This window comes from Ipomoea nil, unplaced genomic scaffold, assembly GCF_001879475.1.
Source record: "Ipomoea nil cultivar Tokyo-kokei standard unplaced genomic scaffold, Asagao_1.1 scaffold3150, whole genome shotgun sequence".
NCBI classification, from domain to species: Eukaryota; Viridiplantae; Streptophyta; class Magnoliopsida; order Solanales; family Convolvulaceae; genus Ipomoea; species Ipomoea nil.
Window position 1 is genome coordinate 1,767,117 of NW_017619578.1, and position 11,449 is coordinate 1,778,565.

Consider the following 11,449-nt stretch of genomic DNA (forward strand, 5'->3'; position numbering starts at 1 on the left):
CTTTTATTTTCTTAGAAACGTTTCAGGGTCAGTGCCCCATTGTTTCTTTATATACTCGCCGAGTCCCTCAGTCGAGGCGACTCCTCTTGGCTTTTTCACGGAAACGACTAAGAGTCTGGGCCCTTGTTTCCTAACTCTTTCTCGCCGAGTCCCTCAGTAGAGGCGACTCCTTAGGCTTTTACTCTCTTAGAAACGTTTTAGGGTCAGTGCCCCATTGTTTCTTTATATACTCGTCGAGTCCCTTAGTCGAGGCGACTCCTCTTGGCTTTTTCACGGAAACGACTAAGGGTCTGGGCCCTTGTTTCCTAACTCTTTCTCGCCGAGTCCCTCAGTCGAGGCGACTCCTTAGGCTTTTACTTTCTTAGAAACGTTTTAGGGTCAGTGCCCCATTGTTTCTTTATATACTCGCCGAGTCCCTCAGTCGAGGCGACTCCTCTTGGCTTTTTCACGGAAACGACTAAGGGTCTGGGCCCTTGTTTCCTAACTCTTTCTCGCCGAGTCCCTCAATCGAGGCGACTCCTTAGGCTTTTACTTTCTTAGAAACGTTTTAGGGTCAGTGCCCCATTGTTTCTTTATATACTCGCTGAGTCCCTGGAGTGGTCAACCGTAACTCGTACTTTTATTCAAGTCTTTCAGGACCCACGGGCCCATACATGCTTTGTCCCTTTCTATTGATAAAACTTCTTTAGGTGGATGACGTTCCAAATTCGATCCACGGGCTTGCCCTCCATGGTTTCTAGTTTGTAGGTCCCCGCTTGGACAACCGCGGCGATGCAGTATGGTCCCTCCCACTTGATCGCAAGCTTACCCCCTTCTGTGGGCTGACTGGCCTGTCGATCCCGTAGCACGAGGTCGCCGACCTGGAAGGCTCGCGGACGAATCCACCGATCGCGATATCTTTTCACCGCCTGTTGGTATTCAGCCATTCGCGCACTCGCGGCTTCCCTCTTTTCTTCTAAGAAATTTTTCTCAATTCGAAGACTCTCTTCGTTCTCCGTGTCTGAATAGGTACGGACCCGGTGAGTGGGCTCGACCACCTCAATTGGAACCTTGGCCTCAAAGCCATACGCGAGGGAGAACGGACTCTCTCCCGTTGCTCGTCGTTGAGTGGTGCGATAAGCCCATAGGACTCGGTCAAGCTCATCCGCCCAATTCCCTCGAATGTCTTCCGAATTCCATCCACTAGCGTTCGGTTCACATTCTCTACTTGTCCATTGGCTTGTGGGTATGCTACCGACACCTTAGTGTGGCGAATTTCATGTCGGCGGCAGAAGTCGGCGAATGCCTGGCAATCGAAATGTCGTCCGTTGTCGCTAACGATGTGCTCGGGCAGGCTGAAGCGGCAAATTACCCTTTTCCATAAAAAACGTCGGCATTGGTACTCGGTGATGGTGGCCAGTGGTTCCGCCTCGACCCACTTGGTGAAGTAGTCGATAGCTACGACACAGAACTTCAAACCTCCGGGGGCGACTGGCAATGGGCCCAGAAAATCAATCCCCCACTTGGCAAATGGGATAGCGGTGGTGACCGGCGTGTAAAAAGTAGCTGGCCGAGTATCTTTCTTGGCGAATGCCTAGCAAACGCCGCACTTGGATATCCATTCAATACAGTCTCGCATCATGGTGGGCCAATAATATCCTTGGACGACTAACTTCCGAGTGAGTGTGTGGGCACCCTGGTGCGCGGCACAGATGCCTCTATGGGCTTCGTCCATTATTTTCTCGGCCTCGGGCCTGAGCAAACATCTTAACAAAGGTCCTCCGAACGACCGTTTATATAACTGCCCATCAACGATCTGGAAAGAGGGGGCCTTTCGTCGAACCCTCGCGGCGACTCCTGGGTCTTCCGGTAACTCGCCTTTTTCTACGAATCGCCGGATGTCCTCTATCCAGAACATCTCGGGATTTTTCTCTCGGTCCCATTCCTCGCCAGTCACTTGCTGGACCCTTAGCGGTGCTTCTTCGATGCTTGGTCGGCTTAGCTCCTCTTTCTGACAGATTTTTACCAGGTGGTCCGGTACTCCTTCCAAGGCAATCTTGGACAATATGTCAGCTTCTATGTTATCCGTTCGAGATATATACTCTATTTCGTAGGCTCCGAACTCTTTTAGCATCTCAACCGCGCGTTCTCTATATAGAGTCATCCGGGCATTCTTTGCCTCGCAGGTGCCTGAGATCTGCCCGACTACTAACTTAGAGTCAGTCTTGATTCGTAACCTCTCGACCCCTAAGGCCCTGGCGAGTCGGAGGCCGTTTAACACAGCTTCGTACTCGGCCTCGTTGTTGGAGGCTTGGAACAGATAGCTCAGGGCATAATACAGTCGGAAGCCTTCGGGGTGATGAGCACAACACCTCCTCCGTAGTGCTGTCGACTCGAGGCTCCGTCCGCATGCATTTCCCACCATTCGCCTAGGCAGCTCTCCACGGCGCGTTCCTTTTCTTCCTCACTCGCGGTGCATTCGACCAAGAAATTGGCCAAGGCCTGACCCTTCACGGAAGGCCGGGGCTGGTATTCAATCCCATATTGGGTTAGTTCTACGGCCCATTTTACCAGGCGGCCGGACGACGATGGGTTTCGCAAAACACTTCCGAGAGGTTGGTCTGTCAGTACTCGGACGGTGTGAGCTTGGAAGTAGGGCGCCAACTTGCGCACGGTAATCACCAACGCGTATACAATTTTTTCCAAGGCGGTATACCTTGACTCGGCAGCCTTCAGAGACCGGCTTACGTAGTAAACCGGGTGCTGGACTCGCTCTTCTTCTCGGACCAATACCGAACTCACCGCCTTGCGAGAGGCGGCTAAGTACAGAAACAAGGGCTCGCCCTCCTGGGGGGTAGACAATACCGGGGGTGTCGAGAGGTATTGTTTCAATTCTTCAAACGACTGCTGGCACTCTGGGGTCCAAGCGAATCCTTCTTTCTTCTTCATGGCTTCGAAGAAGGGCACGGTCTTATCTGCCGCCTTGCTTAGGAAGTGGCTAAGGGCGGCCAATCGGCCGGTCAGCCGTTGCAGGTCTTTTATAGTGCTGGGAGGCTGCATGTCGACGATGGCCTGTACTTTCTCAGGGTTAGGCTCAATACCTCGCTTGGTGACCATGTAACCCAGGAACTTTCCACCTTGCACGGCGAACGCACATTTCTTAGGGTTCAGCCGGAGGTTGTACCTTAACATTACCTTGAAGCAGTCGGCCAAGTCCTCTGCGTGTTTGCTCTCCTCTCGGCTCTTGACGAGCATGTCGTCGACGTACGCGGCCATCGATTTTCCCAGCAGGTGCTGAAACAATCGGGCCACCATTCGGGTATACGTGGCTCCGGCATTCTTGAGCCCAAACGGCATGACTCGGTAACAATAAACTCCGTCCGGTGTCAGAAACGCGGTCTTTTCTTCGTCCGCCGAGTGCATGAATATCTGATGATACCCCCTAAAGGCGTCCATAAAGCTCAACAGCGCTGACCCCGCCGTCTCGTCGACCAGTTGATCGATCCGCGGTAAGGGAAACGGATCTTTTGGGCAGGCCTTATTAAGGTCGGTATAGTCCACGCACATCCGCCACGCCGGGGGCTTGGGTACAAGGACCACATTCGCCAACCACTCTGGGTACTTAACTTCGCGGACGTGTCCGGCTGCGAGTAGCGTGCTCACTTCCTTCTTCACAAATTCTCTTCGGTCGTTGGCCAGGTATCGCTTCTTCGGCACAACCGGTCGATGCCCGGGATCCACAGCGAGTCTGTGCGATATGATCGATCGGTCGACGCCTGGCATGTCCTCCGGGCACCAGGCGAAGACCATCCGGTGTTCCCGGAGCACCTTTATAATTTCTTCCTTTACTTCCTCGGGGAGGCCGACTCCAATTCGGACTCGTTGGTCCGGCTGCGTGGAGTCGATCTCGACTTCTTCCAACTCGACGGCAGGCTCCGGACGTGGTATTATTGTCCTTTTTGGGGGCCTCTCGGTGATCTCATGGACCTGTATCTCGCGCTTGCCCATCCCCTTACATGCCTGTAGGTAGCAGTCGCGAGCGACCTTACGGTCACAGCGCACCGTGCCTATTCCGTTTGGCGTGCGGAATTTTAAGCAAAGATGCTCAATTGAAATCAACGCTCCCAAATCCTCGAGACCCGGTCGGCCGAGTATAGCGTTATGTGAACAGGCCAGATTCACCACAATGAACTTCATGCTGAGTCTCTGTACGTTTGGGTAACTGCCGATCTCAACTGGAAGTGTGATCGATCCTTCCGCCTCCACCGAGTCCCCTGTGAAACCGGCGAGGGGAGTTTTGACAGGACTCAGCTGTTCCTGAGTCATTCCCATTTTGATGAAGGTTTCTAGGTACAGCACATTGACGCTGCTTCCGGTGTCCACCAGGATTCGTCGGACGACAACGCCATTGATGTCCATAGCTATAACCAGCGCATCTCGATGCGGTGTTTCACCGGCTGGTAAATCTCGGTCGGTAAACACAATGGGCTCTCGGCACACCTTTTTAGGGTTCTCCTCGCGCCTGTACACCGTTCCAACGTATAACTGGCGGGCCCAGGCTTTTCGGGTGTTTGTTGAGTCACCACCTTCCGGCCCGCCGACTATCATGTTGATAACCGGCTTCTGACGCCACTGAACCTCCTCCTCCTCGGGAGTCGACTGCTTGCCTCGACTATTTTCGGCAACGGCGGCGGGATCCTCATCCCCTCGATTGACCGATCTTCGCCTCCACTGATTAGGAGGCGGGGTCCCTTGCTGAATGATACCCTCCATGATCTTCTTCAGGTAGAAGCATTCCTCCGTGCTGTGAGTATAAGTTTTATGATAACGACAATACTTAGAGGTCTTACCCATTTCTTCGTTCGTCGGGCGATCGTCGGTCGGCGGAGGCAGAGGCGGGGCGACGGTTTGTATCTCATGGACCGGACGTTCGGGAATCGGCCGATAAGCGTGGACGACGGGTCTGTCGTATGGCCGTCTGACCTCGGGTCGCCGAGTCACGTCCGGACGCCTTTCTTTGGTTTCCGCTCGCGTCCTCTTCCCGCTGGCGGATCCGCCGACTTCGCGCTGTCGCTTGTACTTCATAGCCTGCTCTGTGTTGGCCCTCTTGTTGGCCATATGAATGGCCTCTGCGTAGGTGGCCGGACGATTGTCCCTCAGGTCTCGGTACAGCTGGCCGGACCGCAGCGACTCGATAAAGAAGGTGAGCGCCGTCTGGTCCTCGACCTCTTCTATGGACTGGATTTCTTTCTGCCAGCGGGCCAGATAGGTTTTCAACGACTCGCCTTCGTCTTGACGAATGTCACCCAAGTGTGTTAGGTCCTTTTGTGGCTTGATATTAGCGGCGTAATGGCTCATGAAGCGGTCTACCAGCTCTTCAAAGTTGTGAATCGATCCCGAGGGCTGTGCCACTAGCCACCTTTGTGCTGACCCTTTCAACGTGGGCAAGAAGGCGCGGCACATGACCGGATCTCATACCCCCAAAACCTGCATCTTAGCCTGGTAGCTCAGCAAATGCTCCCGGAGATCGCCGGTTCTATCGAACGTGGCCTGCTCCGGGAACTTGAAATCACCCGGTACTTTAAAAGCCATAACCTCATCCGAGAAGGGTAAGGCGGTCAGTAACGTACGTCCTGGGGACTTGGTTTTCCCCTCCATCTGTTCTTTCAGATTTCGCACTTCTTGCACTAAGTTCGCCATTTCGACCCTCTCCCGGGTGCGATTTCCTGTGGATTCCGTGCTCTCGCCAATTTCAGACTCAACCGGTTGGTCGGGGTTGCGTGGAGGTTGCTCCACGCGACGAGTCTCAGTCCTGGCTCTTTTGGTACGGTTCTTCTCTCGTGCAGCTTGTCGATGACGAGCGGCTAACGAGGCATGACTGGGTTCCATCCGACCCAATCGTTCTCTTGCCGACCGACGCCCAACGCTGGGACCCAGCCGAGAATGAACGGACTGTACCGGTTGGCTTTCGGCTCGTCGGCTCTGTTGCGGTTGTCGGGCCTATGAAGCGGCTATAACTCGCGTTGCGGCTGGCGAGTGATGGACTGTTCTCTCACTCCTAGGCTTGCTTCGGCACAAGCGCGTCCGATTGCACGCAGCTGCTCTGGGGTGAGCAGCACTTGGGGCAATTGTTGGTTTATCGGTGGTGTCGGCGGCGGTGTTGTCTCGTTTTCCCGGCTCCGGGCATTTCTCCGATTCAGCTGGCTTCTCAGGTCTGCTTCCCGTCCATTGTCATGACGGCTCGATTGTTCTTCACTTCCTGCCATGTCTGGAACTTTTCTAATTCGACTGGGATTCTAATCGTTGTTCCTCGGACTCGCCTCACTCAAGAGGACACGTGACTCTTAGTTTCGATCCCCACAGATGGTGCCAGTGATGGTTTTAGGGTTTTCGGGCCCAAGGCGGTCCAACACAACCTTTGGCTGGTGGGTGCACCTTTCAATGAAATGTATGTCTATTTCGGAGATTATGCTAGTACTCGAATCTTTTTGGTATTCTCCCCTTTGGGTGTTCAATCGTCCCCCCTTTTACAAGAATGGAGGAGCCTTTATATAGTGGCTCCTCCTCTACCGACTTGAAGGCCTTTGATGGCCGACTTAATGGCTAATTAAGATACGGAGCCGTTGGACGCCATTACTTGGTCGACCAACGGCTCTCCAGGCTTGTAACGGCCTGACCGTGTCCGGCTTTCAATGTCTCAACGGCTCCCTTTTTAAACGAGCCTCTTCAATGCTCTCAACGGCTCCTTGAGCCGAGTCCTTTCCTGGGCTTGGCCGTCGACTCTTGTCTCGGCCTAAGCTCCTACTGGACTCCTCTTGGCAGCTCGGAACTGGGCCCCATGCTTGGCCTGGGCCGACTCCCGACTCGGCCCAATTGCTCTTCGGGCTCCTCTCGACGCTGGCCCACTTCTCCTATCTATTTTCTTTGGGCCCTATACCTTGGGCCGGGGTCCTCACCCCATCAATAATAATAATAATAATAATAATAATAATAATAATAATAATAATAATAATAATAATAATAACAATAACAATAATAATAATAATAATAATAATAATAACAATAATAATAATAACAATAATAATAATAATAATAATAATAATCTATATCTATATATATATAAAAGCAACAAGATTTCAGCCAATCAAATGGCTCCATTTTCCCGCCCACTAAAAACTACACCATTTTAGAGGTCAAATTTTTTTATTTTATTTTTCCTCAAATCTAGCTAATGTCCCGCCTGTTTTCAACTTAAATTTGTATTCCAAATCAAAATATTAGATTTACGTGTGATTGTAGGCTAATATTTAGGATGTTGGCCTATTCTAGAGTTTGTAGATATATGGTCTCTTGATAGTTTGCGTGTCTTCTAAGTCTTTAGGGGTATGGGATGACTGTGATGTCTATACATTTTTTAATATAATAATATGTAAAGGTTATCATCTCTGCGGCTATATATACATACAGATTGAGACATGTTCTACCACCAATCGAAGAGTAAAGGAAAACGAAATAGAATTCAAGTTCCAGTAAGCGATCCCGCCCACTAAAGCGATTGTAATTCCAGTAAGCAACTCTACAGGATGTCTGGCCAGGGCCAATTCATTGTTGGTGCAAACCTCCATCCACAGCTAACTACCAAGGCTATTAGGCTCCGTTGTGTAAGGAACTATGTTGTCACTGAAAGAAAGGGAGAAAACAACATAAGAAGTCAAGAATGTGTATTTCATGATCAAGAGGTGTGTTATTCCTACATTAGCTACTTCAATTTTTTTTCTCTCCTCTTTAACTGTTTCTAGGTTGTTCTAACTATGTGGTTTGGGTTGTTTTGAAATGTAGGGTGTGTTTATCCACGTACACATACCTAAGGACATTGTTTGCAAATACAAGAATGAATTCAAGGAGGGGAATGTTTATGGGATTAGGAATTTCCTTTGTATTACTAACTTTTTCAAATACAAAACAAGCACTTTGCGTTATATGATCAAGTTTAAGCATGACACCATTGTGAAGCACTATAAGCGTATCACTTTCCCTAAAACTCTGTTTCGGTTCAAGACTTTCCCTGCCATACTTTCAAAACAAGATGTTGATGAGAAAGTGTTGATGGGTAAGGGTTTGATAATCAAAACTTTACTCTTGAAATTGTTTGTTTAAAATAATCAAACAAAAGTTTGACATACTGTGTTATTAACGTAGTCCTATGTTTTTAGATGTGATTGGTCGAATTGTTGAGATTTATTCCCCACTAGAGAAGGTAATATGTGGCAGAAAAACTAGGCTCATAGACTTTGTGCTTGAAGATATGAGGTAATTTTTGTTTCTCTATTTTGGTTCTATATATTACAAGAACTTACAGCTATATTACAAGCTAAATATATGTTTTCCAATTATGTGTGCAGTAAAAATTAGATTAAGTGCACACTTTGGGATGACCATGTGGATCAACTTATTCCTTATTTCAATACAAATGTTGCTGATCCAGTGGTACTTTTGATCCAACTCTGCAGGGCAAAGTTTATGGACAGTAAGTTACACTAGCTCTTTATTGCACACATAATTCCTTTACTTATTTAATCTTTTATGTTTGCCAGATGGTGAAGTGCGCATTTGTAGCTCTTTTGATGCAACTCAGTTGTTTTTCTCTCACCCCTGTAAGGAGTTTGTTGCACTGAAGAGCAGGTCAGTGTACCTATAAAATCTTTCCAAATTTTATCTTTGTTTTTTAATTAATCACTAAATGTTCTGTTGTTGTGTTCTTTTAGTAGCTTCACAGCTGACTCTACCCCATTGAGGTGTATTGATTCCTCATCTATGCTTGGTGTTGGTTTTCCTACTGGTGGTGGTCCTTCTAAGCAAGTGGTGGTCAGTTCTATTGAGGAGATTTACAGCAAAAACATGTAATCTTTGGTTTTATCGTTATAATCTATTTTTGTGTCTATGTATTTATCTAAACTGTAAAATTAGGTTATTATATATTGCATAAATTATGTTTCTGTTTCTATGTTTATGTTTCTGTTTCTATTTCTATGATTTATGTTTCTGTTTCTATTTATAATTCTATTTATGTTTCTAGGTCAGTGTACTCATGTAAAATGAACTATGTTTCTGTTTCTATTTCTATTTCATAAATTATTTGGTTATTAGATTTCTATTTCTGCTTCCACAATATATATAGATTTCTGCTTTACATGTGAAAACATATATCTATTAAACTTTTATGAATTCTATTTGTTTGAATTATTTTCTGCAAACAAATGTAATGCATTTAAAACCTAAAAAAAAAACTTAAAAAAAAAAACAAATCCAGAGACAGGTTGTAGTCTACTGACTGCCTGCATTAAAGGAATAAGAAAGAATAATAAGATAGTACTTGCAGATTTCATATTGTTATGATAAGAAATAAGAATAAGAAAATGGCTTGATGGTAAAGATCTAGAGTTCAAATGTTATAACCTATGATTTTATCCTTATATAATCTATTTATGTTTGGTTATAGTTACGTAAACTATAAAATAGGTAACTGTAGATGGAAGATTTTAACAATTTTTTAGTTTAACATATATGCCTTCGAGTAACTATAGGTTTATTGTGTTTTCCTGACCAGTTGGGGAGTATTGGGTAGCCGGTCGAATTGTTGGTGTTGAGAGTCTATGTGATTGGTACTATATTTCTTGCAAGACTAATTCTTGCAAGAAAAAGCTCTCTGAAAGTGGTGGAATGCTCTATTGTGCTGGGTGTAAGAACTATTGGCAAGAAGGAGTTGTGAGGTATAGACTGATAGTTCGTGTTGCGGATGATACTGGAGATGCTCCTATGCTTATATGGGATCGTGAATGTGCTGAATTGGTTGGTATGGTAGCTGGTGATTTAAAGGATAGCTATCTGGGGTATGTAATTTTTTATTAAAATCTTCTTAGTTGATTTTTTATGCTAAAATCTTTACACGTTAGGTCTACTTTAATTTTCCTAGGGTAATAACTCTATTCCACCGGAGCTAGGACGTTTACGTGGGATGTCTATGCTATTCCGCATAGCTATGAAGAAGGACCAAGTAGATAATTATTTCTCTGCGTTCACTGTGCTCAGTCTTTGTAGGGATGAGGCAGTGCTTACACAGCACTGCTCAGGTTTGTTAGGTTGCAGCCAATCTGAGATGGTGTCAACTGAGATAGGTGGTTCTTTGGATGTTGGGAAAAAGCTGTGAGGTACATATCTGAAATAGAAGCTGAATTTATTTGTAATTTACAAACATTTAGTACCTAATTGTTAAGGATGTTTTTTTCAACTTGCAGGTGTTTGTGAGTGATGATGAAGACTGTGTTGTGGTGGATGGTGTGTCTGAAGACTTTGAGCACACTACAAGAAAAATGCACATAGACAACACTAGAAAGACAACAGTTTTTAAGAAAAGTGTTGTCTTTTGTATAAAAGACAACAGTTTGGTCCAAAACCGTTGTCTTTGATGCAACACTTTTGTCAAAGACAACGGTTTTTACTTAACCGTTGTTGTAAGTGTGTTGTCTTGTGCATTTTGTGAAAAGACAACACCACAACGACAACGGTTTTTTAAACCGTTGTCTATGTGCGTTTTTTTTTTTTAAAAGACAACGGTTTTTTTAACCGTTGTCGTTGGTGTGTTGTCTTTAAGCGCACTGGAATACACAACACTAGAAAGACAACGGTTTTTTAAAACCGTTGTCTTTGTGCGCTCTTTTTTTAAAAAGACAACGGTTTTATTTAACCATTGTCATTGGTGTGTTGTCTTTAAGTGTACTCGAATACACAACACTACAAAGACAACGGTTTTTAAAAACCGTTGTCTTTGCACGCTCTTTTTTATTTAAAGGACAACGGTTTTTTTTACCGTTGTTGTTGGTGTGTTGTCTTTAAGCGCACTAGAATACACAACACTACAAAGACAACGGTTTTTTAAAACCGTTGTCGTTGCGCGTTCTTTATTGTTTAAGACAACGGTTTTATTTAACCGTTGTCTTTAAAATATAAAAAAAGATGTTAACATCTTATGTATGAATGTGCAACATCTGGTATATAACTGGGTTGCTTCTGTGTTAGGATGCCCGCAGGAAAAATAGAACCTGAGACCTCTAACATAATAAACTCTAAACCCACCAAGCTACACCAACACTTATATATTTAAGCGTAACATCTAGGATATAACCAGTTTGCTTCTGTGTTGTCTCTGAGAACAAAGACAATGATTGTATAAAATAGGTTAAAGATGCTACCAGGAAGGATAGAACCCAAAACCTCTAAACATAACAAACAAAACTAAACCACCAAACCACACCAACCTTTGTTTACTAAAGTGTTACACCTTATCTTTTACTTATAATTTTGGGCTGGCAGCTTTGACCTCCGGGCATTTGAACAAAGAAAGAATACAATTCAAAAGTTAATTTAATAATTATATTTTCGTTCATATTTAAATATAAAATTATTCACCAAA

General features: G+C 45.8%; 1 protein-coding gene across 1 annotated transcript; it reads left to right on the forward strand.

Moving 5' to 3' along the window:
• Nucleotides 1–7,562: 7,562 nt before the first annotated feature.
• LOC109167363 (replication protein A 70 kDa DNA-binding subunit B-like) lies at nucleotides 7,563–10,284 on the forward strand. Its single transcript, XM_019316384.1, has 10 exons — nucleotides 7,563–7,718; nucleotides 7,819–8,089; nucleotides 8,193–8,289; nucleotides 8,490–8,506; nucleotides 8,574–8,661; nucleotides 8,745–8,879; nucleotides 9,056–9,069; nucleotides 9,587–9,869; nucleotides 10,078–10,182; nucleotides 10,275–10,284. The coding sequence occupies exons 1-10, from the start codon at nucleotides 7,563–7,565 to the stop codon at nucleotides 10,282–10,284; spliced, it is 1,176 nt and encodes a 391-aa protein (XP_019171929.1).
• The last annotated feature ends 1,165 nt before the right edge of the window (nucleotides 10,285–11,449 follow it).